The sequence below is a fragment of the Pipra filicauda genome, unplaced genomic scaffold (genome assembly GCF_003945595.2).
Source record: "Pipra filicauda isolate LSUMZ 115617 unplaced genomic scaffold, ASM394559v2 scaffold474_size475410_pilon, whole genome shotgun sequence".
NCBI lineage: Eukaryota > Metazoa > Chordata > Aves > Passeriformes > Pipridae > Pipra > Pipra filicauda.
This window is the reverse complement of record NW_024104614.1, coordinates 306777-333725: the sequence shown is the minus strand read 5'-3', so window position 1 is coordinate 333725 and position 26949 is coordinate 306777. Positions and strand designations below refer to the sequence as shown.

Sequence of the window (26949 nt, the reverse complement as noted above, 5' to 3'; positions counted from 1 at the left end):
TGGGAAAAGCAGTCACGGGTCAGGACAGATGGAGTCCCTGGACACAGAAGGGGGCAGGGAGCAGCACGGACCTGCAAGGGGACACGGCAGGGCCTGCTTACTTATGGGTCCCAAGCAGTCCCATGAACAGAGGCTACACCTGGCTGGGGGACAGCACCATGGCAGCAGGGCTGGCAGAACTCCTCAGGCTGCTCCTACTGCTGTGGCACAGCCAACCCGTGGGGTCTATCCACAGCCCCCACTCCAGGGAGGTGAGGGGCAAGCAGGGCTAGAGGGAAACCCAGGCAGGGGGTGGCAGCCAGCTGCAGCAGGGCTGTGCACCATGGGGGACAGTGCCTGACCCCACTGCCCTCCCCAGCCCCGTGGGTCGCCCTGACCCCAAAGCGGGGCTCGGCCAGAGATAAGCAGGATGGCTGGCAGGGCGCCGGTGGGTTCTGGGAACTGCCCCTCCTCCTGCTCCTCCTGCCCCTCCTGCCCGTGGCACAGCCAGATGCCACAGCCAGCAGCCCAGCTTTGACTGCCCTGGCACCTCGGGTACCCCGTCCACTGACTGTAAACCAAGCCCCAGCTCAGCTCCAGACACTCCTAACGTCCCTGGCAGCACCATGAGCCTGGGAGTTTTCCTCCTCCTGGGACTCCTCATCCTCAGGGCAGAGCCAAGCGTGACATCAGAGGAGAAGGGCGGTGAGTACTGGGTAGCAAACCTGGCAGCTGCCAGGCACGGGCAGCCTGGGGGCAGCTCTTTGCACCCCGGTCCCCCTTGTCACTGTCATGTCTCCTCTGTCCCTGCCCAGTACATGCTGGCAGGGACCATGTCCCAGTTGGCTGCAGCACCTGCTCTGCTGCCCGGCTGCCTGGGGGGCCCCCGGGACATGTGTGCACCCCCTGCACCCCCATGTGCACCTCCTGCACCCTACATGCAGCAACCATCAGCTCTCAGAGGTGCTGCATGTGCCAGGGTGTCTTCTACATTCTGAGTGCAGACCCCCCCACACCCCATGCCGGCCCCCTGCAGCAGGATGATGCCAGGGACGGTGGTGCCCAGCTGCAGCACGGCTCTGCCCACCCCGAGACAACGGCCAGTGCCTCTTTGTTTGAGCCAAACAGCTGCTGTTTGCAGTGAAACTCCGGCAGCGTCTGTTTGCAGCCCAAACACGCGGCCCTGCCGCACCCAGCCAGGCTGTTGACAGAGCGGCTGCTCCCATCGCATCTCCGGCTGGTGATGGAACCGGGAACAGGCACCAGCTGGAGCTCACCTGTAGCAGAGGCAGGGCTGTCCTGATTTTCCCAGCACGGCCAAGATGCGCACAGGGTGCCAAGAGGAGGACGAGGAAGAGGAGGAGGCAGCAGTGGCATGGGGTGTGCTCCTTGCAGTGAAGGTACCCAGGGCAGCAGGATGCTCAGGGATGGATCCTGACCTCCAGCTGGTGTGCCCTTGCAGGGCCAGTGACAATCCTCGTGGCACTTGCTGCCTTGCAAGGGCACACACAGCCCCGTGCTGTGCCGTGCCATGCTGTGCCGTGCAGGTCTCGATGTGGGGGTCCAGCAGCCCTGGGCCATGCTGCAGCAGAGTCTCCAGCCCCCCGGGCTGTGATCCCCACTCCAGTTCCCTGGCCCCTGCGTGGGGACCCACGCCCCACTTCCCGAAGATGGAGGATGAGAGGCTCTGGTGCCGGCACTGCCCTGATGTTGCCATCCCTCTTCAGGGGACCCCCCAAAACCAGGAAGGTGCCCACGGGACTTCATGCGCTGCCTGCGCCAGGAGCCCCCACTCTGTGCCAACGACTCCAGCTGCCCCGCTGGGCTCAAGTGCTGCCCCTGGGAGTGTCGGCTCCGCTGCATCCCCCCAGCAGAAGGTACGGCACCACCTCTGTCCCAGGACAGCTGGCATCCTTCTCCCCCATCCCTGTCCCCATCCCTGTGCCATTCCCATTGCTACAGAGCAGCTCTCTGTGCACTGCTGGCAGCCCCCTGACCACAGCTCCTAAGGCATGGAGGGGTCTGGGATGGGGTACATGGTGGGGTCCAGCCAGGGACAAGCAGGGTCTGGCACAAGGGTCTGGCAGGGGCAGGTTTCCCGGTGCTGCCCTAGGACACTGCGGTGCAGCCTCACCTTTCGGCCCCTCGGCGCTGCAGAGAAGCCTGGTGCCTGCAGGGCAGCAGCCCCCGAGGGGCTCATTGCCCCCTGCTCCTTCCCCTGCCTGGAGGACAAGGACTGCCTGGGAATGCAGAAATGCTGCCCGCTGGGCTGTGGCTCTGCCTGCCTGGAGCCGGCACCAGGTACGGATTTGGCAGGGAGAGCTGGGAGCCCTGGCTCAGCACAGGGACTCTGTACCATAGACATCTATCACCTCCCTGCTTCCCTGACCTCTGGGGCAGCACACACAGCTTCCCCTCACCAGCAGCTCCCGGGAAAACCCAATGCCAGGATGTAGCCTCAGGCACCAGGCGTGTGCGGACCACAGCGAGGGCTGGGGACCCCCGGGGTGGGCAGGGTGGCTGAATCCTTGCACCCACTCTGCCCTGCCAGACCAGCCCAAGCCCACGGAGGGCCCCGTGGTGCAGCCAACACCGTTCCAGGAGCGGTGCCGAGGCGATGGAGACTGCCCCGATGTGCAGAAATGCTGCAACAGCAGCTGTGGCCACCAGTGCCTGCCGGGAGCGTCAGCTGGTGAGGCAGGATGGGACAGGACGGGCAGTGCGGGCGGGGACATGGCTCAGAGGTCAGGGATGATGCCGTGGGGCCACAGAGCTGTGGCACAACAGGGGCTCCTCTCCTCATGCTCGCCGGGGTCTGGGATGGGGACTCACTGTGCAGCTCCCAGGTGGGTGCTGGAGGGGAGAGGGGACAGTGAGGCCACCCTCTGGCAAGGCCACCATCCCGCTCTCGCCTGGTCCACGGTGCAGAGGACACCAGCCCTGTCCCAGCCACCCAACGGCCACTGCCACACCAGTGGGGGTGCCTCCAGGACCAGGACTGTCCCCCATCCCACGTGTGCTGTCACCAGATGTGCAGCCAGCGGTGCCCAGCACGTGGCCAAGGTGAGGGGGCCAGGAGCTGCCCCAGAGGTTCAACAACCCCACACACCCTGGTCCCCGTGGCTGTGCCTCTAAAGAGTGGCACTGCAGCCATCCCATGCCATGTCCACAGGGAAGGACGGATTCTGCCCAGCCTATGCTGGGCTGTTCCCCAGTTATGACTGCAGAGCCTGGTGCTGGCATGATGACGAGTGCCCCGGCAAGGAGAAGTGCTGCCTGAGCGGCTGCGACTATGTCTGCCTGCCCCCGTCCCAAGGTGCCAGATACAGGCAGAGGTGTCCCCCAGCTCCAGGGACTGGAGGACTGGGTGGGAAAGACCCACTGCTGCTGTTTGCACACCCAGCACTGCTGCCTCCTGCCCCTAGAAAAACCAGGCATCTGCCCGCTGGCTGAGGAGGCTCTGCTGGCCACATCCCCATGTGGCACCACTTGCATCCGGGACTGGCAGTGCCCGGGGGCTGAGAAGTGCTGCAGCAGCAGCAGATGTGGCCCTGTGTGCTTGGCCCCCGAACCAGGTGAGGAAAAGGTTACCAGGACAGGGTTGTCACACACCAGGCATGTCAAAGCTCCTGGGGGAAAGATGTGGGATGGTGCTGCCATAGGGCAGCTGCTCAGACCCCCAGGGAGCAGCCTTCACAGTGCCCCGAGGCTGCAAAAAAAGGGGGTGCCCACAGCATGGTGTGGTCCCTGCCCCTGCTGCCCCTTCCTTCCCATCTCAGACAAACCTGGCGAGTGCCCAAAGGTGAGGCCACAGCAGATTTCTGAACCATGCTCGGAGCAGGACTCCTGCGCCCACGACAGGGACTGTCCCCGGCAGGAGAAGTGCTGCTTCTCTGGCTGCGCCATGTGCTGCACCCGCCCTGCCCGAGGTGAGCGTGGCAGCCCGGCCACCAGCACGGGACAGAAAAATGAGAGCGGGGCTGGGCCCCCTGCCCTCATCCAGGTCCCCTCCTCCGATAGAGCACCCTGGGGAGTGTCCCCGGCCAGAGCCATGCTGGGACCCCCGGCGCCGGCGTGGGAGCCAGTGCCTGGATGACAGTGTCTGCCGGCGAGAGGAGAAGTGCTGTGACACAGGCTGTGGCTGGGAGTGCGTGGCCGTGCCCAGAGGTAGCAGGCACAGCCTGTTCAGGGGGAGCTGGCTCCAGCCCCCCCAGGGTGGCCAGGTGACAGTGGATCTCCGTGTGCCCCTGCAGAGAGCCAGGACAGCGCTGATGGCAAGTGCGTGGAGGAGTGCGAGGTCGACTCACAATGTCCCCGGGGACAGCGGTGCACCAGCATCGGCTGCGGCCATGTCTGCATGGACATCCCTGGAGGTGAGAGCCAGCCAGGCCCTTTGGGAGCCATGCAGGGCCACTCTGGGGTGCCCCACTGTGAGGTGCCCTAGCCAGGTGCCCCTCAGCTGGGTACTTGCCTTGCAGGCAGAGTGGGAGTGTGCCCCATCCCCAGGGAAGGGGGGACATGCCTGGACCTGTGCAACTTCGACGAGGAGTGTCCCTGGGGCCACAAGTGCTGCAGTAATGGCTGTGGCCATGTCTGCATGCCAGCCTCTCTGCAAGGTCAGCCTCTTGTACCCTCTGCCCTGTGGGGATGGAGCCCAGCATTCCCTCAGCACCCACTCCTTGGGGTATCCTTGCCCTCCAATCCCAGTGAGGATCCCGTGCTGTGAACTCGTGGGGGGTCTGCTGAGATGGCTGTGCCTGTGGGGTCCCACAACTTCCAGGGATATGATCTGCCCCTGTCCTTCTTCCCATGCCTCCCCTTCCTTCTGTGCAAGTGATGAGCACACACAGCCTCAGCTCAGAGTCACCAGGTGACCGTCCTGCCCTGCCTGCAGAGCGTGACACCGCGGCTGTGCCACGACACGGTGCCGAGCGGTGCACAGAGCAGTGCGAGGCCGACTCACAGTGTCCCTGGGGCCAGAGGTGCACCCGCACCAGCTGTGGCCGCGTCTGCAAGGACACCCCCGGAGGTGAGACAGAGAACTCAGGCGTTGCCCTGGGACACGTGGGGCGTTCCAGCCAGGTGCCCCACGGCAGGGTGCTCCACCTTGCAGGCAGAGGAGGAGCGTGCCCCGTGCCCAGGGGCCGCGGGTCGTGCCTGGACCTGTGCAGCCTTGACGAGGAGTGTCCCTGGGGCCACAAGTGCTGCAGCAATGGCTGTGGCCACGTCTGCACACGGGTGTCCAGTGGTAAGGATGGGGCCAGCACCAGGGCTGGCACCAGGTCATGCAGGGTGTCAACCAGACCCGTGTGAAGGGCACAGCCCTCAGCACGCTTCCAGTTCGGCATCATCGTGAGGCCGGTTCCCGCTGCTGCCCCATTGCTCTGCTCCCAGCAGGTGCACTTTCAGGGCAAGGGGATCTCAAGTGACATGGAGCAGGATGAAGCTCTCACAGAGCTGGCCAGCATGGCTGCAAACATGGCCACTGGTCCCTCACTTCTCCAGCCTTGTGGCTCCCTTAAAAGCACGTCCTCCTTTTCAGATGCTGCGTGATGGGAGAGCAGCTCCTCTGCAGCAGGAAGACACCTTCGTTAGCGGACGTGGGACAGTCACAGGCTCCAGCTGGCCTGTCCCCTCCACACCACCTCCAGCAATAAAGTGTGTACTTGGCCGCCTCCAGCTGCCCCACATGCTCCTGGAGCAGCCTGGAATCAACTGTGGCTCCCAGGGAAGGAGCATCCCCGGGGGCAGGGTGCTTAGCCCCTGCTGGAGTTGGTGCCAAGGGGCCAGTGAAGCGGTGTAGACAATGACCTGGGTCAAGGCAGGCTGGGGATGGGCACCCACTGAGTTGGTGGCCATTCCTCCTCCATTCAGTGGCTTCAGCCAGGTCACATCAGGAGCTCAAGGGCAAGGCTGGGCTGGGAGGCCATCTGAGGCAGGGGGAGCTGCAGGGTGGTGGCTGGGTGAGCCCTGGGGCCACCAAGCCATGCTGCTGGAGGCACCCATCACCCAGTCCCCGTGAGGGAGGGGAGACAAGAGGGATGGGCACTGCCTGCTCCAGCAGGAAGGACGAGACCCAGACGTGCTCATCCAAGGACCCACCCTTGTATTGAAGTGTCACAGCCTGAGGGGAGGGATGGGCTCCTCTGGTCAGGCACCATGGCATAGGAAGGGGCAGCCATGCTGTCATTGTGGGGAACATGTCCCTGTCATCGGGCCAGTGAGCATCCCCAGTCAAGCCGCAGCCCCCCAGCAAGGCCACCCCAGCCAACAGCACTCGTTGCCACCAGCCCCGCAGGGAATGGTTCCCTCCAAGGTCGGGGATGTGACCACCAGCAGCAGCTTCCCCTGGGCTGTGGCTGTGCAGAGGCCACTACACCCCCCGGGCCAGCACTATCAGTCACCTGGAACTGAGACATAGGGTGTCAGGAGTGGGGCCAGGAGCAGCCTCCATCTGTGGCACATGGCCCACGGCACGTTGCTAGTTACTGACGTGGGAACAGGCCTGGGAGCACTCGCCCTTGGTCTCAAAGTTGTTCCTGTTGCCGCCGCAGCCGCCGTAGATGAACTCCTCACACTGCTGGCTGGAGGCGTTGAAGAAGAAGCGGCGGAAGAGTGCCTTGCAGTTCCCACAGACCGAGGGCAGGTAGCAGAAGTCTGCATGGTCCAAAGGGGACAGGCTGAGCCAGGGGCAGGACAGGGATGCCACCACTCTCAGTGCTGCCAGGCCCCTGGAAAGGTCTGCACAGTTCCGGTCCCTTCTTACTGCCAAACCCTTTGTGCCAGCAGCCCACGGCCCCATGCACCAGCAGCTGGGGTGCTCCTTCACTGCACAGTGTGCTGCCCCTCATGGTCTGCAAGGACCTGGCACGACCCCGGGAGCACCCCAGGGACCTCCCTTCCCAGCTTGTTTCCCAGTGTGAACTAACACCCCTCCAGTCACCCACCCCTGCTGCTCCAAAGCCCCACTACCACGGCACCAACCTCTCACCTAGCACTGGCTCCTGGCAGGTGTAGCCACACTTGCTGGGACAGCACTTGGTGACACCGTGGCAGTCGGCATCGCTGGTGCAGCGGGCACAGGAGGCGTCCCTGCGGCAGGCACCACAGGCCTCATCCAGCGGGTCCTCCACCACCTCTGAGATGTAGTAGCAGTACCCAGGCTTTGCTGTGGGACACAGTGGCCAGAACGCTGGGGAGGGCCACTGAGCAGGGGCCTCAGCAGCCCCCCAGTGCCCCAGGGCCAGACCCCGGGCACCCACAGCCCCAGACCCCTGCAGGCACCTGGCAGCACAGAGGCAGAGGGGAGCACTGGCCAAGAGCAGCACTCGGGTGTCCCTGTCCCCAGGCCATGCCCTGGCCACACTCACCCATCCCCAGCTCTTCTTGTCCATGTCCGTGTGGGGCCGGGCCAGACCGCGTGGTGAGGGGGAGCAGGGCAGTGAGGAGGAGGAGGAGAAGGCAGCCCGGCAGCAGCTCCATGGTGCCCTGGATGGCCGGGTCTGGCCCTGGGTGTGGTGGGCTGGGATTTAAGGTGCGCGGGTGGGGCAGAGGGTGCAGGGCTGTCGCCTGAGCCCAGGTAATTCCTGCCATGCAGGTAATGAGCCACACCTAGGCAGGGCCCAGCCTCCCCAGTGGCATCCTGGCCACATCCCTGGAGCCAGGGGGACCGGTAGGACGGGACAGCTGTCCTGGAGTGGCTCTCGGGGAGCCCAGCTGGGTGGCAGTGGCGTGCCCAGGCTGGGCTGGGGGCACCACCGGCAGCAGCCACAGTCTCCTGGGGACAAGCCTATCATGGGGACGGGCACAGGGAGGTCAGCACTGGCCTCTCTGCCACCAGTGAGGATGGCAGTGCCACGCCAGGGCATGGAAAGCTGCTGGCTCTGGCCCAGCCATCAGCCAGGGAAGAAGAGCTGGGGCACGGCACACTGCAGCACCACTGCCCTGCACTCCCTGTGGTGCAGGGCCTAGGGAGAGGCTGTGCCAGAGCAGAGTGCTGTGCCCTTTCACCCCTTTCTCCCGTGCTCCCTCATGGGTGACAAAGAGCATCCCAGATGGGATGGACCTGCACATGGGGCTGAGCCTGTGGGTACCACCTCACTGCCTGCCATCGTGGCTGTTGAAGGTCCCACAGGACAGTGACGTTTCCTTCACCCACCCCACTCCCGGGGACTGCCTGCCCTGAGCCGTGCCCTGTGCCCCCCCGGCAGCCCCCTGCTCTTGGCAGCAGGTCGGGGTCTGGCAGCTTCATCGTGCTGGTACGGGGAGCATTCCCTGGGAATGGGACACGGCTCACAGCCCTCCAGGCTTCCAGCCGGGGATCCGGATCCACAGCAGCGCAGGGCCCCGGGCCCCGGGCTGGGCGGCACCCACCGGCACCCGTGGGCGGGCGTGGGGTGAAACCTGCCAAAAGGAGGGAGAAACAGATTAAGCTGTTTCCATTCAGCAGGAATAATTGTCTTCCTAATTACTGCCGTAATTACTGTCCCAAGGGGGAAGCGGAGGGCGAGGAAAGCTCCGTGGGGAGGGGCCAGGAAAGTCGGACTCGGGGTGGGGTTTGGGGGGGGTGTTGCCGCCCGCCGCCTTCGCCCCACTGCAGCTTTTCCTGCCTCTCTTCTAAAGCCCCAAAACGAGATCCTGGCAGAAACCCCGGCATGAGACACGGTGACGTGGCCAGTCCTGAGCAGGGCGGGAGCAAAGCCTGAGGGACATGCTGGAGGCGATCGGGAGCGCAGGGTCAGGGTGGGCAGTGGGAAAGGGACCCCCGCGCAGGGACCGTGGTGGTCCCGGGGCCGCGGCTCAGCGGTCACCCTCGGTACTGCCTTGAGCCATCCGGGACATTCCCGGTGGCACAGAGACTCCCAGCCCCGCACCCACAGGAGGGCAGGGCCACAGCGCCAGAATCCACCGGGGCTGCATTTTCCCCGCTATCTCCGCAAGGAATCACAGCCGGGTGATCCCTGGAACGACTGACGGCATCTTCCAGAGCAGCTCCGGCTGTCCTCGCACCGCCTGGCCTCGCAGTAACGCCATGGCCAGGCTGGGGTGACACCGCGGTGGATGTGGAGCCGCTCCCGGCGGTTGCTGGGGTTTGGGGCACGGCGGGTTAAAGGGGAGGGGCTGTTCCCAGGTAGATGTTGGGGCTGCACGTGATAGAAACCCCTTCAGAGGTACCCCCTGCCCTGCCCTGACACCAAGGATCTGCAGGGTGAGCAACTGGCATAGCTGGGGGGGCAGAGCCGCCAGCCAGATCTTCTCCAGGGGGAAAACAGTGACCAGGGCGCTCAGGGTGCACCCAGGAATGTGGCATCTCCCAGGGCGGAGGCTCAGGTGGGATGGGGACAGGGGCGGCGCTGTGCCAGCAGGATGATGCTCCTGCCCAGGCCGGGCTGCACGGCAGGAGAGGCACCAGGGGAGCCGAGGGACAGAGCGGGAACACGGGGAGCGTGGATTCCACACGCACACACACGTGTGCACAGCTGGCTTCCACGTGTGCACACACATGTACACACACGTGCAGGCAGCTGCCCGGGCGGGGGTGTGGAGCCCTCCTGCCTCTCCCAGGGACAGGCACTCCCGGAAGGGACCGTCAGGGAAGGGACCGTCAGGGAAAGCCCCGGCAGCTCCGATGCCGCCGGCCTTGCGACACTGCGACACTTCGCAGCGGCCGAGGTGGCTGATCCCATCAGCCCCGTGGAAGGGAGCAGGAGGCAAGAGGCAGCTCCAGCACCGCCTGACAGGAATCTGGGCACCCACTCTGCCTCCGGCAAGGACACAGGACACCGTGCTCCAGCCCTGCAGTCCTGGTGCCCATGCAGAGCCCCCACCTCCCTGTTCCCAGCACCAGGACCCCATGCCCCTCTGTCCTGTCCTGGTCTCCAGGCTGGCCAGGAGATGCAGAGCTGAGGGGCTGGTGGCAGTGCGGGGCTGTGGACCGTGTCGGGTCACAGGACGTCCCTCAGGAACCAGCGATTGTTCCCAGAGGCAGAACAATGCCCGGAGAGCTGCCAGGGCACCACGGGCTGCTCCACAGCACCCGGCCAGGGAGCCACCTCTGCTGCCTCGGCCAGGCCAGCCCCAGGCAGGGTCTCCCGGCCCCTCGCTGCCACCTGTGCCCTACCTGTCCCCCGCAGCAGGAAGTTTCATTGGCTGCTCCTGTCAGCACCTTCGTGCCTCCCCTGAGGCTCGTCCAGCAGCAGCTGCCTGCAGGAGGGAGGGGACGGGGGATATTCATGCTCGGTTGGAGCATGTCAGGTGCTGGGGCACTGGCCAGGTCATGGGGACCAACCTTCTGCCCCAGGAGGATTTAAAACCCTGCCTGTGCCCAGAGAGGCAGCCCCCACGCTGCCCATCCGTGCCATGCGGCTGCTGTCGCTGCTGCTGCTCTTGGGGCTCTGCTGCCTCTGGGCCCGGCTGCTCTCTGCAGGTGAGCACAGGGGGGCACAGGTGGGCACAAGTGAGCACAGGTGGGCACAGCTGGATGTGGGTGGGCACAGGCAGATGTGGGAGCAGTGGGACAGCACTGCAGGAGGGTGTGTGGCCATGGGCACAGGGACCAAAGTGACTGGGGCTTGGCTGCAGCATCCTGCACAGCATTGCTGTCCCCCCCACATCCTTGCATGCTGCAGAAGTGACTGGCAAACCCCCCACAGCTCCCTGGGAGGGGTATCTGGGGTTTCTGGAGCCCTCACCCCCAGACCCCCACTGCGGGGCTGACAGCTGTGCCCTGACATGCTACAAAGTGAGGGCTTGGACACAGATTCCTGTCTTTCCCCAGAATTCACCTAGCCCCCATCTGGACCTGGACTGAGGACCTGGAGTGTGCAGCCAACCCGCACCAGACAGACAGACAACAGCTGGACAGCCAGACAGCCGGACAGCCAGCCATGGAGGGCTTCATCAGCTGCTGGATGAGCACCCAGCACCCTGATCCCACCTTCAGCTCTGTGCTGACCATGGGGGCCTCCGTGCCCCCCACCTCCCAGTAAACCCAGTCTGTGATGAACACTGGCTGGCTCCTGCTGTTTCTGTCTCCTGGCAAGCCCCTGCCAGCCTCTGTGGGATCTTCAGTCCCCGTGGGAGGGATGAGGTCCCTGTCCTTGTGGCTCATGGTCAAGCTCTGCCATGGCAGCTGCTTTTGGAGGATGCTGGGGGCCTTAGGCATGGAGCAGCTCACCCCAGTGAGCCTCAGGGAGGTGGGGTCACACAGATGTTTCCCTTGCCAGAGATGCTCTGCAGGTCCCAGGCAGGTCCCAGGCTGGGGCTGTCCCTGGGGGGTCTCCCATGAGGGACAGAGGCATATCTCTGTGCAGAGGACCCTGCCAAGCCCATGCTGGGCAGGAACAGATGCCAGAGCTCATTGTACCAGGACAGGGCTGGGGCAGCCACGATGGCCTGGCCATGCCAGGCACTGACCAAGGACAGCTCATCATACCCAGCCAGTGACCAGCGCTGGGTTTATTAGGAAGGAGAAGGTCCTGCTCAAAACACTGCTGGTGCCTGGGACCAGCCCTGGCAGAGTGAGGCAGAGGAGGAGTCTGGGGGCAGCCACTCACTGCAGGCTCCCCTCACCTCACATGTTCCTTGCCTACCCTCCAGCATTGGTGAACAAGTGTAATTGCTGTCACCAGCACCATCAACATCACTGCAATCATCATCACTGGTGTTAAAGAAATGTTTGACACTAGGCTCTCATCTCCATCAGATAGATTTATTGGCACAGATCGATCATGAAATCGGGTAGCTGGAAATTTGAGCTGGAGACCCTGAAAAAAGAAATCCCTGGGCAATTATACTCTTATAATCTAAACTCCCCATCCCTCATGTAACAGTCCAGACCAAGAACATTGTTAGGCTCTGGGGTCTCTTAGCTCTTCATTGCTTCACAGTTTCATTACTAAGTGGTTACCTTGTGGTCACCTTCACACCCTCTGAGGTCAGTTTTGGTTGGGGTTTCAGCGAGTTCTGCAGTCCATGTTGTAATATGGTTGTTACAGTCCATATACCATGATCTATGGGCTGTCCACTCCAACTATTAATTTTTAAATAATATTTAAGCTACAGCTTTGTCTATTCTAACTATTATTAATGTTCAGATTGTCAGCCCCGGGTTTCACTACGCTCCATCTTTGACTTACACAACACACCCAGTATGATTCAGATAATGTTCAATTTGCACCTAACAATTCCAGGTACGGATGTCAAACAAGCACTTGGCTACTTTCAAATAATAGAAAATTCTCAACAGTCATGATCATCATAGACATCATCGCTGTCACTGTTATCACTGTCATTCTCATCATCCACCATACTGTCATCCTGGTCAAATCCAGGCTTCTTTCCCACATCAAGCTCCTCCTCACTCTCTGCCTTTCCCCCTGGTTTCTCCCCAGATGCCAGCTTCTCACCAGCCACTGGCTTCCCACCAGTCTCTGGCTTCCCTCAAGTCTCCAGCTTTGCTTTTCCCTAGTCTCAATCTTCCCTCATGCTGTTTTTTTTCCCCTGAATTGGATTTCTTCCCAGGGGCATTACTATAAACATTTAGTGAATGTTTATACCCCTGTGGGAGTTTGTTAATGGAATGTTGTTCCTTCCCAAGGAAATGCAAATTTCTTTTTATCCTCCTCTTATAAGGGGGGCATAAAGAACACACCCATGGGTGTGTGGCTGTGGAAATCCCATTTCATGCTGCCGCAGAAGTTGGGTGTTGTGGTACATTAGTGATGATTGACTCAGGGATTGCAGGTGCTGCACAGAGCACACACAGAGCCTCTCGATTTCTGTCAGGGCTAGGGCTGGCATCTGAGCTGAAGGACCATATCCACATGGAGTAATATATGGCCATTCTTCCTGACATAATATTACTGTGCACTTCTGAGATCATTCAGTAGTGTCGACTATCTTCTCCCAGTTCTGCAGTACCTTGGCTGAGGGCGTCCCCTTCTTTATGCCAGGTACATTTCTCATCTTTCACAAAACCACAAAACTCAAAACTCGTAGAAGGCAGGACTTGATCCTGCTCTAGATATTTAACACACTACTCAGTCCTTTCTTACTCCAGAGCTCCTGGGTGAAATCACCCACTGCCAGGAATTTGAATGTCTGGAGTTTAGAAGGACTCAAATGGGCAAGTGACTGAGTGTCCCATCTGTGCTGCCAAACTGTTAAAGAAACTTTTGACACTAAGCTCTTATGTCCATCAGATACATTTATTGGCACAGATCAATCACAAAATCTGGTAGCCCCAGCTGTGTGCCACAAAAGAGGGACCCAGAACCCCCTGGAAATCCCTGGGCAATGATACCCTTACAACCTAAAATACCCATCCCAGTTATCGGCACCATTTTCATAGCTATTGGAGTTATCAGTTTCACTGCTGTTGGAGTCATCATTGCTATTGGAATTGTCATCATCGTCGCCATCATCATCATCACTGTCATTGTAACGGTCACTGTTGCCATCATCACTATTTTCATTGCTGTTGGAGTCACCATTTTCATTGCTACTGGAATTGTCACCGTCATCACCATCATCATCACTGTCGTTGTAACGGTCATTGTTGCCATCATCACCATTTTCATTGCTATTGGAATCGTCCCCGTCGCCATCATCACCATCATCATCACTGTCCTTGTCACTACCATCATTGTCATTGCCATCATTTTTATCACCATCATCACCATTGTCATCACCGTGATCGTTGTCATTGACATCATCCTCCTCACTGCCATCCTGGTTAGATCCAGGCTTCTCTCCTGCCCCAGGCTCTCCCTCAGTCTCTGGCTTCTCCCCCAGCACAGTTTTCTCTCCAGATGCCGGCTGCCCACCAGCCTCTGGCTTCCCTCCAGTGTCCGGCTTTGCTACAACCTCTGGTTTTTCCCTAGTGTCACTCTTTGCCCCACATGCTGGTTTTTCCCCTGAACTGGGTTGCTTCGCTGTGTCCAGCTTTCCCAGTGCAGGACTTGCAGCAGCTGCTGGCACAGACCCATGCAGGAGCTGGTCCTTACCCACCTGCTCCGCACACAACTCCTGCTTCCCACACGAGACGACCTTGCCAGGCTGTGGATCATGTACCACACTGGCCTCTTCCCCAGGCACATGGCTCTTACCCAGAGCATTTCTGGGCTCCCCTGGTGGTGGCCACCCGGCTGGAGCTGCTCCATGGAACTCTGGAGGAAGGAGAAAGCAGCAGCGTCAGCCCTGCTGTGCTGCCCTCCCACCCTCTGCTCCCACCCAGCAGCCTGGTTTGCCCCAGCTGTGGCTGCCTTCTCCTCTGTACCTTTTCCTGGTGGGTTTTCAGGGCTCTGCCCAACCATTGCTGCCCTCACAGCCGGGGCAACTCGGCCCAAGGGCCACGCTGGTGCCTCCCAGCACGTGGCAGAGTTGTGGTGGGACCAGTGCCTGAGGGGCCCTCCTGGGCACCTCTGCCCCGGGGCCAGCACCCACCTGTGCCTCTGGCTGCATCGGGGAGTCAGGGAGAGATGGCATCATGCCACAGCGCATCCTGGCACTGCAGTGAGCCCCACATGCCAGGGCTCATCCCATCCCGCTCCCACACAGCTTCCCTGGCCCTCACAGGTGGCAACCTGGCACCTGCCAGCACCTGCAAAGCACCTCCGGTGCTTTGGTCCCTTCCAACCCAAACTGTTCTGTGATTCTATGAAAATAAGGAAAAATATTCTTAAGCCCCCGAGAGGCCTGGAGTTCCCACCCGCCCGTACTTGCCTGTGATGGGTGCTGCCTGCAGCTGTGCCCACAGGGCAAGGAGCCCCAGCAGGAGGGTGCCTCGTGCCATCCTGCTGCCGAAGTCTATGTCCAGGGCTGTGCCAGGTGGCAATTTAAAGTGCCTCGCAGGCAGCCCGGGTCCAGGAATGGGAGGAGGCAGCTCACAGGTGACTTCAGGAACCTCCCACATTTGGCTGTAATTCTGTTTACTGGAGAGCAATTCCAGCTGCCTCTTTCCACCCACAGCCAAGGCTGGAGCAGGATCCAGAGCTGGCTGCCCGCCGAGTAGGACAGCGCAGGGACTGGAGGAGGGAAGGGGAAACCAGGACTGCACAGAGGCAGATTCTTCACTGCTACTCTCAAGAGGAATCTCCACCACGACCTTGGTCAACAGCAGTGGCCCCAATGCCAGGCTCTGCCCGAGTGCTGGGCTCTGCTGCAGGCAGGAGCCCACCCGGCCCTGCCACCCCAGACAGAACAAGCACAGGGCAAAAGCACCCACCTGGCAGCAGCACCCAGAGCTGCCTCCTTCTACACACAAATGCCCTTCATTCAAGGCTGCTGTCTCACATGTGGGACACTCTTTGCAGGTTTTTGCAGGCCCAATATTCAAGGCTTCATTTGAGCACTGGTCTCTGAGCCATCCCATTCCCAAGCAGAGCTCTCCAGCTCTTTCGGTGTCCCTACTGTCAGTCGCCAGGTCTGGGCACCCAAATGAGCGAGCTGAAAATCTCAGCAAGTTAACATTTTCCCCTGGCCCCACAGTCCTTCTGCTTTGTGGCCTCCCCAAGTGCCCCATTATCACAGGGCAGCCCTGTGTGGCCCAGAGTACACAGGGCACAGCGAGAGCTCAGTGTGTCCTTCCCCCAGTGCAATCACAGACTCCATAAGGCGCCCTCCAAGCAGCTTTTGGGAACTCTTGAGCATGGATTGCAGGGTTTAGTGTCCACACATGAGCATCCCAGTAATTTACACATGAGCATTCAATAACCACATGAATTCATGTGGGAGTGGGCAGTTACTGCACACACGAACACCAAATTAGTTACTGCCCAAGCAAAGGTCTGCTCCAATTAAACGATGCTGCACTAAAATGGACCTCTCTGGAGGAAAAAATCTCAGGATTTCAAGGATGAGAGCTCACCCAAGGCAAGGAGAGCACAGGAACCTGCCTTCAAACTGCCAGCCAAACTGGTGGCTTCACTGGAGACCCACAGTAAGAGTAAATGAAAATTAAATGCACAGCCACACTGCCTTCCCTTTTCTCTGCATCTGATCTCAGAGTAAAGACTTATTTAGTATATTTGAGAGAGCAGATTCATCTTAATTAAGATTCAGTTCTGTGAATGCTAACCTGTTTACACTGTTATTCTCCAGTCACCCAGGAGTGCTAGATGGAATCTGATTTCGCAATTTTTTCCTTCCCTATTTAATTATCTCTTCCTGAGTTACACACAAATCAAAGTGCAGTGAATAAGATAGGAGAACTTAAGGACTGGTCTGCCCAGGACACATCAGCACCAAGCACGAATGGGTCAGACTTGCTGGATCAAAAGACAGAGTTTAAATCTGAAACTGTGGGGTGAATGAAATTAATTGGTTTGAGCTCGACGTTATTTCTATGACTCCAAGCAAGTGCTGGCACTTGACACGAGCACTGGGAAGGCAAAGTCATGCTAAAAGAGCTTTTCACCAACGCTGTGTCAAGGCGATGGAGGGGCAGCACGAGGGAAAGAGCACAGCTCCACACTGCCAAACCTGTGTGGGAAGAGGGCTCATGGGCAAGAAAAATGCTTTAACTACAGGCCTCCTGCCGTGACTCAAGGCGGATGCAGTCCCTCCGTGAACTGCCCACGTCCACCAGAGTTCCAGTGCCCCACATCTCGCGGCTCCCCGGCGGAACCCGACGGCCCAGTGCTTATCGTGCCTTGCTGTGGCTGTTAATCACTGCCGAGCAGGACGCTCTGCTGACTCCTTTCCACGCACCTGGAAAACCATCTGGAACAACCTGAGGGATCACAGGGCTCCTACCAACCCCGGGACTGCCACAGCGGAGAGATCTGCTGCCGTCCCCATGCTCGCCCAGCAGCTCCTCCTTCCTCTTGGGAACAACAGCGTCATTTTGGCATGTTTCCATTTTAGCAGACCATAATCCTGGATAACGTTTAGGGAACTAATGGAGGAGAGTGTCTGACAAGCAAATGGCTCTGCTGAAATAAATGCCTGAGGACACAGAGGGACAGAGGGGACTTCTTCAAAGTCAGCCTGTAAATCAAATAGGAACTTGGGTAACCTCAGCTGTAAACCAGCCATTCATGTCTGGCAGGCATGCACAGGCTGGCGTGTTTTGTCATGTGCACCTACCACACAGATCCGTGGAAAAATCACCATTAAAAATCAGGGACTGGAGGAGACTCCACAAGGCATTTCACCAGTTACAGAATCACAGAATCAACTAGGTTGGAAAAGACCTCTAAGATCGAGTCCAACATAAGACCTAACATCACCTTCTCAACTAGACCATGGCACTAAGTGCCACATCCAGTCTTTTCTTAAACATCTCCAGGGATGGGGACTCCACCACCTCCCTGGGTAGCCCATTTCAATGCCCAATCACCCTTTCCATAAGACACATAAGTCGGTAGAATTTGGACTGGACATGTGTATGTCACATTTAGGTGATCTCTGACAAATGTTGTTATGACATGCTCTTAAAAAGACATCCCTCTCCCTGCAAAGGTGGCAACTCTTTCATTGAAAATTTGTTCCAGGATTTAAGTCTTCTTGTTAATTGGAAAGATCTGGCCCAAGTCTCACTTGATTCAAACCAATACAATGACAACTTGTCCACTCACAGTGGGTACAGAGCACAGCCACTCTCACAGGTTAACAGAACCATTCTCCTCACCTTTCCCTGGGAGTTCCTACAGCCACAGTTATTTTTCTTCTCCTCTGGGCAATGTCCAATTTTTGTTGCTAACAATTTGGAGCAACCAAAATAAGCACGCAAGCAGCCCAGTGCTGCTGATAATGAAGTCATGTCGATGCTGATGGTGACTCTGTTGGCCCCACATCCGCCACTGGATTTGTGTAACAGCCTGAGCTCACCCCGGGCTTGTGCAGCCCTGGCCAAAGCGGCAGGAAGGGGATAAGGCAGGAGCCTTTTGCAGCACGTGAGCCCTGTGAGTCAACAGCCTTTGCTCCCACAGCCACTCCAGGCTCCCACAGGAGCCCAGTGTGGTCACTGCTGGGCTGACAGCTACAGAGGGAGAGTCACACTGAGGGGACACGGCCACAGCTGCAGTGACAGGTGCTGAGAGACAACAGCAAAGCAACCTCCGGAGGCACCAGCGTGTAGTGCCAGCACTGGGATCACAGAACCACAGAATCATTTGGGTTGGAAAAGACCTCTGAGGTCATGGAGTCCAACCTTTGACCAATCGCCTCGTCAAGTAGATCATGGCAACAAGTGCCACGTCCAGTCGCTTCTTGAACAAAAACAAAAAGTGTGTGGGAAGGCCAGTGGGAAGGAGATCCCACCTCCCCCTGTGGCACGGCTCAGGGCTGCCCCACTGGCACAAAGGACAGGCCAGCACCCGGAGACGGCTGCTGGAACACACCTCTGCTCTGCACGGCAAGACCTCGAGCAGCCTTGGCATCCTGCACTCTGGGAAATCCCCTTTGCTTTGTTTATCTCACCAAATCATCTTGGAATGAGGAAAAACATTACCAGCAAAACAGCAAATGCTTTTTAATGCAAATTGATATCCAGCTGACCCAACAGAAACCCAACCAGGACACAAGATGATCTAGAAAACGACAGACAAGTTGTTTTGACTATTCTGCACACGTTAAACGAGATGAGGAAATGTTGGTTTGGGGTGTTTGCTCAGAGAAACAATGAGATGCCAGAAAGATGAGAGGTGGAAAATTACACAAGGAACACAAAGATCATGGAAAGACCAGCATTCACACTCCTGCAGCTGCAAGTACTCGGCTCTGAGGGGCAGGGGCCACGCGTGACCAGCTCCACCCGCGACAGGGTGAGTTTAAGGCTTTGGGTCTGAGGATTTGGAGCCGACCGTCCATCACCGCACTGATCCGTGAAGCTGCACCTCCTCGGAACGAGGGGTTTCTTTATTGCCGAGCGCTCGGGCACGACCTGGCACCCACGGGCGCGTCCGCGGGGCTGCACAAACCAGGCGCCGAGGCTTAAACAAGGCGCGAGGAACAAGCAGCGGTGGCGGCACGGAGGGAGGTGCCGAGCACGGGAGGTTGGCACAGACACGGTCCCCCGGGGAGGACCCGGCGGGGACACCCGGGGGGCTGCGACCCGCGCTCCGGCGGCGCCTCCAGGGCGGGCACCGTGTTCGTCCCCGGGGCTGCCCCCGCCCCGAGCACACGCCGTGTGTCCCCCCGGGCGTGTCCCTGTCCCCGCTCCCGCCCCGGGCTCGGACCGGCCCCGTTGCCGTGGCAGCGGCGTCACATCCGTCGGGGCCCGATGATGTAGGGCGGGATCCCCGCGCATCCGGTCGCTCGCACCGCAGCCGGGAGCGGGGCCATGGGCGCCGCCCGCGATGCGGAGCAGCAGCCGGGGCCGCCGGGCGAGGAGGGCCCGGGCGATGCCGAGGAGCAGCTGGTCAGCACGGTGAGGCGGGGGCCGGGCCGGGCCGGGCCGGGGGGCGGCGGGGGGCGGCGGGGCCGCGGCTGACGCGTGTGTCCCGCAGAGCCCCTGGAACATCATGATCAAGCACCGGCAGGTGCAGCGGCGCGGGCGGCGCTCCCAGATGACCACCAGGTACGGCGGGAGCGGGATGGGCGGGCAGGGGAGGCTGGAACAGCGGGACTGGGCCGGGCACCGGGCCGGAGGGAGGATCTGGGTTAGACCGGGCCGGGGCAGGGGGGTCCCGCGCCTCCCCGTCTGACCCCTCCACCCGCAGCTTCACGGACCCGAGCGTGTCTATGGACCTGCTGCGCGCTGTGCTGCAGCCCAGCATCAACGAGGAGATCCGGGGCGTCTTCAACAAGTACATGAAGGTGAGTGCAGGGCACAGGTGGGCAGCAGGTGTGTGGGGGCACCTGGGCTGTCACCGAGGCCGTCACGCCAGTCTGTGGGAGCTGGGCCCTGCGCCTGCCTCGACACTGCACAGGCTCTCAGCCTCTCCTGCCTTCTCCTTTCCAGTTTTTCCAGACAGCAGCAATCAACGTGCGTGATAACGTTGGGGAGGAGGTGGACCCGGAGCAGCTCATCCAGGAGACCTGTCGGAGCTGCCTGGAGCAGGTGGGTGCTGGCGAGGGGTTCCTTGGGCACCTGATTGAGCAGAGCAGCCTAGCCAGGATGTGTCCCTCTTAACAGCTTTGCTGTCACTGTGAGGGGACATCCTCAGCCCTTGTGTGGCTGCTGTGCTGGGATTCATTCTCACTGGGAAGAAGGGAGTGGTCAGAGCTGGGCAGCTCGTGCTGCCACTTTTCACTGCTGCTGTCAGAACATGGCACACGGCTGGACCTCCCACAGAGACCAGCCCCCAGCACCCATCAGAGGGTCCTGGTGGTGTGGGGCAGGATGCTTTCCTTTCACATCTTGCTTTTCTGCCAGTTGACCATAGTTATGATGCTCAGATTGTGCTTTTGCATCTGGCCATCTGTAGAAGCATGGCCTGATAGCACTCCAAGAGCAGAGCTGGTGCAGGGCTTTCAGGCAGATACACGGAGATGGGGGTTGCTGGTGGGGCCCTCTCTGAGCCCAGAATCCCTGGAAACTTCTTTCTCTTCTTGCAGGCCAAACTGCTCTTCTCTGATGGCAAAAAGGTGGTTCCCAGGTTGCCCCATGAGCAGGCAGGGACAAAGGTAAACTTTGTGATTGTACCCAGAGGCTTAAATGATTTGTGAGAGCTGGGAGGAGGAGAAGGCTTGGAATCCCTTTTGTTCTCTACCTCTTGTCCCCAGCACTGTAGTGCAGAGGCAGAGTAGGGGTTGTTGGTCTGGGAGGGAATACAGGGCAAGGAGAACCTCAGGTGCTGCTGCTTATGGTGTGGTGCTGCTCACCAGCCTGGGCTGGGATCAGTGTTTAACTGCAAAGGAGAGAGGGTCAGCATTTACCTGGCCTTTGGGATGCAGGGGGCTCCACACAACCAGGAGGGGAGAAGGGCCCTGCTCATCCCGCTGCCCTTCCTCTTCCAGCGTGCCCGACAGATGGATGAGGAGCTGAGCCGTCGAGGGAGCCCCATTCCCAAAAAGGTAAGAGGGTTTTCTGCACAAGGGATTTTGTTTTGGCAAGTCTGGTCCTCCTTCCTGGCCATTCCCACCATATGAGTGCATGCAGGTGCACAGTCGGCTTTTGTGAGGCCTGAGAGGTGCTTGCTCTGGTGCCAGGGAGCATTTCTGCCCGTGACAAAAGGAGCAGCTTCCCTGGGATGGGGAGGGTCCCCAAGAGGGTTCCCTGAGCCAGCACAGCCAAGTCACAGAAGGGTTTCTTCCATGCAGAGAAAGGGGCGGCCTCCAGGACAGAGCCTGTCAAACGACCGCGGGGTCTCGGGCATGGCGGCGTGAGTACGGGTCCTGAGCTAGAGCCCCCGTTTGGGGAGGGCAGGGGGAACGAGGCTGCCCAAATGGGGGAGGCACAGAAACCCCACGATCTCCTTCCCTCCTGCAGAGAGGCAGTGGGAGTTCTGGGGGCAGGGAGGGGTCTTAGGTTGAGGTGTGTCCCTCCAGAAGGCAAAGACCTTCAAGGAAAAGGTTTTAAAGAGGCCCAAAAGGGTGAAAAGATCCAGATGGACCATTCAGAGTGAGCAGTGAGGCACGGGAGGGGTGGGATCTGGGCAGCTGGGAGAGGAGAATGTGCATCAAAGCTGAGGGTCCAGAGCTGGGCGCTGCGGGGGAATGAAAGATGTGAACAAGGGTGGATCTGGAAGGGCTGGGGCTCAATCCCTGCTGCTGGTGGTGACTGTGCTGGTTCTGCAGGGCCTCATTCTTACAGCATTTTCCTTCCCCTCAGGTGGAAGCTCAAAGTCTCTGAACCTGTGAGAAGGGATGGACCAAAGGTATTGGCTGGCCAACGCTGCTGGGCTCCCCCTCTCCTCCCCTTTGCTCCTGCCTGCGGCTGCAGGAGCACAGGACAACGCAGGCTGTGCTCTGCCCCGATGGGGCCCTGGGGCGGGGGGCAGGACGAGGAGCGAAGTGCCCGGAGGCCTTTGTTGGTCTCCCCAGGCACTGTAGCCTGTAGCTGTGCAGTGTGGTGCTGCTGAGGGAGACCTGGGGAGAGTAGGAGTAGCCAGGAGAATCCCACAAGCGTTTCCCACAAGGGAAACTGCTTAGATCAGCCCAGACAGAATGTAACATCCCTGCCCTGCAGAAGGCTGGAGGTCTGTGGCCAGCTCCTTCCCTCCCAGGCCGGGGGCAGCTCCGAGGTTCCCTGTCAGAGAGCCGAGGCTCACGGAGCGTGGCCGGCACCAGCTTAACTTCTAATGCTGCCCCTTTTCCAATTGCTCTGTAGTGGGATCCATCCCGACTGACTGAAACCACAACCTTTGTGCTGGGATCTCGAGCAAACAAGTAAGGAACGGCCCTGTCGATGGAGGGTGGTGTCCCCAGGCAGGAGCCCGTGACACTCCTCCCGTCACTTCGCTTCTCTGCCTCCAAAGCAGTAGGAAGGACTTGGGGAGGAGAGGGGTGTCCCCGTGCCACCACAGCCACCCTCCCTGCAGCCCTGACACCCCTCACGTTCCTCTTGCAGAGCTCTCGGGATGGGAGGAACAAGAGGGCGACTCTACATCAAGCATCCCCACCTCTTTAAGGTCAGATGCCACAGCCAGACGGTTTCCCATGGGAATCGGGGGCGCGTGCTTTGGCTCGTTTGTTCACTCCCTCGCCCTTGCCCTCGTTTGTTATCTCGGATCACATTCCCAAGGTCTTGGCTAGCACACGGAACATGAGCCGACATGGCAGGTTTTGCTGGAGCCAGGGCTGAGGCTGGAGCAGGGCAGGCGGTGCAGAGTCGAGCGCTCCCCCCGCGGGCAGCGCATGGGGGACACAGCGTCCTGCAGGAGGGGGGGCCTGAGCCGAGGGTCTGTCACCCCTGCTCAGCTCGGTCCTCACTGCTTTATTGCAGTACGCGGCCGACCCGCAGGATAAGCACTGGCTGGCAGAGCAGCAGCACATGAGGGCCACTGGGGGCAAGATGGTGAGTACGGCCGGGCACAGGGCCCGCCGCAGGGCCAGCACGGGCGGAGGAGCCGCAGCACAGGCAGCTGTGGCAGGAGGTTAGGCAGGGCATGGGGGCACAGCTACCCCCAGGGTCCGTCCCCTGCCCTGTGGGGTTTGGGTGCAGGCTTGAGGGGCAGAGCTGGATCCCACAGGGACAGTGCTGGCCAGGGATGAGGGGAGTGATCCTGCCTCAGCCGCCCCTCACAGGCGCCCTGAGGTGTCCCCCACCTTGTGCCACAGGCCTACCTCCTCATTGAAGAGGACATTCGGGATTTGGCTGCCAGTGAGGATTACAGGTGAGGACCAAAGCAGAGATGCTGCTGTGCCTGGGGCTCCTTCCCTGGGGGCCCCCACCGTGCCCCCCCTTCACTGCATGGGAGCCCTGTGCTGGAGGAATCCTGTTCCATGCCAGTTGGGGGGGCTTGGTGCCAAGTGTTGGGGGGCTTGGTGCTGGCTGGGTGTTCATGGTAGGTTTGGGCACGGTGCTAGTTGTGGTCCATAGCAGGTTTGGTGGGTCTGGGCTTGGTACTGGTTGGGGTCCATGGTGGGTTTGAGGTCCGCGGTGGGTGCCGGGGTCCCTCTGTCTCAGCCCCTTCCCTCCCAAGGGACTCGGTGGATCTGCGGCTGGAGGAACTGAAGCCCTTCATCCCGCCGGCCTGGATGACGGAGAAGATGCAGAAACACATGGAGACGCTTCGTCGCGGAGGGGACGCGCCGCCCCCCGAGGACCCCCCCGAACCCTGAGGCCTCGCCCCCAAAGGGCCCGCCCCCACCCCACCCCCCCGTCCCCCAATAAAACCGCTTCACAGCCACCTCGCCGCCTCCTGGGCACCGGGGAGGGGCGTCTGGCCCTTTAAGGGCGTCAGGGACTCGTAGTCCCGCCCCTCGCTGGGCAGCGGCCAATCACAGCGCGGTGCGTCGGAGCCCGACGACCAATCAGCGGCCGCTGACCGTTACCGTGGGAGCCGCATCCCCGGCGGGCGGTGATTGGGCGGCTCGAACGGGGCTGCGCGCTGATTGGCGGAGGGGCCGCACGGGGACACATTCAAACGGGGCGCGGGAGCGGGCAGGGCCGCGCGGGACGATCGTGGGGGGGAGCGACTGGGACCGCGACCGAGCCGCTGCTGCACCGGAGTGTCCGGGATCGGGCTGCCACCGCAACCGGAGAGTATCCTGCGCCGCCCTAAGGGAGCCCTAAGCACCGTCGCTCCGCACCGGGGAGTTCCGCCAGGAGAGCCCGCACCACCGCGCGGCACCGGGAGAGCCCCCGCCGCACCGGGAGAGCCGCAGCGGGGCCCGAGTTCTGCCCCGAGCGCAGGAAGGAGGAAGCGGGCAGAGCCTGGTGCGGCGCCGCCCAGGAGGGGGAGCCGCGTCCAGCCCGTGACCCACCGACGGCGGAGGCGGGTGCGCCGGTCGGTGCCCCCGGAGCCGCCATGGCCTCGCAGAACGCCGACCCCGCCGCCGTGTCCAGCGCAGCCGCTCGCAAAGCGGCCGAAACGGGGGCCACGCCGGCCCGTGGTGCGGTGGGGAAGAGGTGAGCGGGGACGGGAACCGGGGGCTGCGGCCGGGGGCTGCCCCGCCGGGCCGGCCGGTAACGTGCTCTTCCCCCTCCGCAGGCTGCAGCAGGAGCTGATGGCGCTGATGGTGAGTGGGGTCGCGGAGGGTCCTGGGGCCGAGTCGGAGTTTGGGGATCCCGAGGCGGGAGAGTCTCGGGCTGTCCTGGCCGCCCTGACGTACTGCCCCGCAGATGTCCGGTGACAAAGGCATTTCCGCCTTCCCCGAGTCCGACAACTTGTTCAAGTGGATTGGGACTATTGACGGCGCCGCCGGCACGGTGAGAGGCGGGATCCAGGGCTGTGGGGGCCCGGACCCCGCTCCACCCTCCTCCCTTCAGCTGAGTGGTCGCAGTCCTCTGCTCCCCCTGTGCCCCTTTTTCCCCCGAGTTTTCCCCCCCACCCCTCTGACTCCAGCCCCCGTGACTCCCACCCGCAGCCCTACGAGGAGCTGCGGTACAAGCTGTCGCTGGAGTTCCCCAGCGGGTACCCCTACACGGCGCCCACCGTGCGGTTCCTGACCCCCTGCTACCACCCCAACGTTGACACCCAGGGCAACATCTGCCTCGACATCCTCAAGGAAAAGTGGTCGGCACTCTACGACGTCCGCACCATCCTGCTCTCCGTCCAGAGCCTGCTGGCAGGTGGGTCCTACAACTGCACTTGCCATGGGGTACTGGGGGAGGGTGTGATGGTGGGGTTGGGGATCCCCCGCTCAGAGCAGGGCTCTGAGGTGTCCAAGTCACCCCATCAGCTAACCCAGCCCCTGTTTCCAGAGCCGAACATCGAGAGCCCCCTGAACACACACGCGGCCGAGCTCTGGAAGAACCAAGTCGGTGAGTGCCTGGGGCAGAACCTCCCTGCCCGCTCCCCACTGGGGTGGGCAGCAGCACAGCCCCCAACCCTCCTGTGTCCCACTGCCTGTCCAGCCCTGGCAGCTGCCTCAGGACCCTCATCACCATGTCCCCCCTCTCTCCTCAGCCTACAAGAAGTACGTGAGGGAGACATACAACAAGCAGGCCAAGGGCCAGGAGACCTGACCATCACCACCGCCCCCCACCATATCCTCCCCTGCCCGGTGCCCCCCACATTCTGTATCATAGGCTGTTTTTAAATTAATGTCGCAGTCCGAGCCACGGTTAATGTATAAATAAATGCACATTTATGACTTCTGCAGGGGGTTCTGCAAGTGTGGGCAGGGAGGGATACTGACCCCCATCAGGGGCTCTATCAACGTTTAGGGGGCCTGGAGTGGTCCCATTCCCTCTGCAGGGTGGGGGCAGCCTCCAGCAATGCCTGCATGTGCAGGGGGCTGGGGACTGTGGGGGTACATGGGGGCTCCCATACCCTGCTCTGTGACAGGGGGTGCCAGCTTTGCTGCCTCCTGGCCTCCCCTTCAGAGCACCCCACAGCAGTGGCCAGTGCAGGGCCCTGCCCAAGCCCCCCTGGCTGCAGTGCCATCTATCCCCAGTGGCTGTGTGGTCTCCGTGGCTTCCACTGTCCATGGCGGAATGTTGGCTCCACTCTCCATCTCTGACAATGTGGCCCTCACCTGCTCGATCTCTTCCTCTAAGCCCTGGGCAGCTGGGGACTGCATGGAAACCACCCCTCGCCGGCCAGGCAGCCCCCAGCCCCCCAGCCCAGTGCGCAGTGGGGCCACGCCACCCTCTTGCATGGAGAAGAGCTGGCAGAGGTAGTGGGCTCTGCGTAGATCCTGCAGGAAGAGCTCCAGAGCGGAGAGGAAGAGCACCCACAGCCGCTCCAGCTCCCGCCGCTCCGGGAGGCTCGCTGGTGCCTGCCTCACCCCTGCCAGCAGCACCCGCCGCAGCCCTGTGGGACATGGGATGCTAAGCCACAGTGGCCCTGGAGCCCCTCTGTGGCCCTGGTGTGGGTCCAGGGGGGCTCTGTGCCTGCTGCCCATTGCAGCAGCCCCCTCCTTACCGGTGCTGAGCTCACGGGCCTCCGCGCTCCTCCTGCGCCGCTCCTCGCGCAGCCGAGGGCTGTCACCGCTGCCCCCAAGCTGCAGCACCAGCTGCCGGTGTCCAGCTGTGGCCTTGCAGAGGGCAGCCTGTGCTGCTGCACATGTCCCCACTGCCCCCCGCCCGCGGCACCCGTCCCTTCTGCCTGGTGCCATTGCTCCCCGTGAGAACAGGGCAGGGTCAGGATTCCCGGGGTGGCCCTCCTGGGGTCTCAGTTTCCCTGTGCCACAGTGCTGGGCAGAAGGGACGTGACTGGCTTTGAGTTGTGTCCTGCCAGCTGCACTGTGCTGGTCCCACGGTCCCACCCACACCAGCTGAGGACTGTGTTCCCTTCATCCCACCCCTGCTGTGCTCCACCCTGGTTGGTCCCCAGGGAGCTGTGGTGTCCAGCAGGCTGCCACAGCCTGTCCAGACACAGAGACTCCACTGTCATCTTGACCTCACAGGGAGGGGGCTGCTGCCCCACCACCTTATAGGCCAGTCCTCTGGGTGGGAGATGTGGGTCCCAGTGG

The 26949-nt window shown here is 61.0% G+C and overlaps 4 protein-coding genes across 5 annotated transcripts; 3 read left to right on the top strand and 1 right to left on the bottom strand.

Moving 5' to 3' along the window:
* The first annotated feature begins 605 nt into the window (after nt 1–605).
* Nucleotides 606–5532, top strand: LOC114001023 (keratin-associated protein 10-4-like). The gene is made up of 12 exons (XM_039386222.1): nt 606–684; nt 1707–1856; nt 2137–2280; nt 2531–2671; nt 2908–3042; nt 3152–3295; nt 3405–3554; nt 3759–3908; nt 4000–4146; nt 4233–4352; nt 4874–5227; nt 5522–5532. The coding sequence occupies exons 1-12, from the start codon at nt 606–608 to the stop codon at nt 5530–5532; spliced, it is 1725 nt and encodes a 574-aa protein (XP_039242156.1).
* Nucleotides 5533–19034: 13502 nt separating this feature from the next.
* DNTTIP1 (deoxynucleotidyltransferase terminal interacting protein 1) lies at nt 19035–23717 on the top strand. 2 transcript variants are annotated; one of them, XM_027745912.2, is made up of 13 exons: nt 19038–19351; nt 19431–19501; nt 19644–19740; nt 19886–19984; nt 20482–20550; nt 20884–20940; nt 21187–21248; nt 21698–21743; nt 22196–22254; nt 22436–22496; nt 22811–22882; nt 23146–23201; nt 23511–23717. In XM_027745912.2, the coding sequence occupies exons 1-13, from the start codon at nt 19265–19267 to the stop codon at nt 23647–23649; spliced, it is 975 nt and encodes a 324-aa protein (XP_027601713.1). In that variant the 5' UTR covers nt 19038–19264; the 3' UTR covers nt 23650–23717. The 2 variants fall into 2 exon arrangements, with proteins under 2 accessions (XP_027601714.1, XP_027601713.1); XM_027745913.2 differs by lacking the exon at nt 22811–22882 and having other exon boundaries at nt 19035–19351.
* An 82-nt stretch (nt 23718–23799) lies between these two features.
* UBE2C (ubiquitin conjugating enzyme E2 C) lies at nt 23800–25630 on the top strand. Its single transcript, XM_027745915.2, has 6 exons — nt 23800–24439; nt 24522–24549; nt 24653–24739; nt 24898–25102; nt 25235–25294; nt 25440–25630. The coding sequence occupies exons 1-6, from the start codon at nt 24339–24341 to the stop codon at nt 25496–25498; spliced, it is 540 nt and encodes a 179-aa protein (XP_027601716.1). The 5' UTR covers nt 23800–24338; the 3' UTR covers nt 25499–25630.
* LOC114001053 (regulator of G-protein signaling 9-binding protein-like) lies at nt 25604–26638 on the bottom strand. The gene is made up of 2 exons (XM_027745914.2): nt 26400–26638; nt 25604–26288 (listed from the first exon to the last, which is right to left on the bottom strand). Exons 1-2 carry the CDS (start codon nt 26590–26592, stop codon nt 25855–25857), a joined length of 627 nt encoding a protein of 208 aa, XP_027601715.2. The 5' UTR covers nt 26593–26638; the 3' UTR covers nt 25604–25854.
* Between the last annotated feature and the right edge of the window lie 311 nt (nt 26639–26949).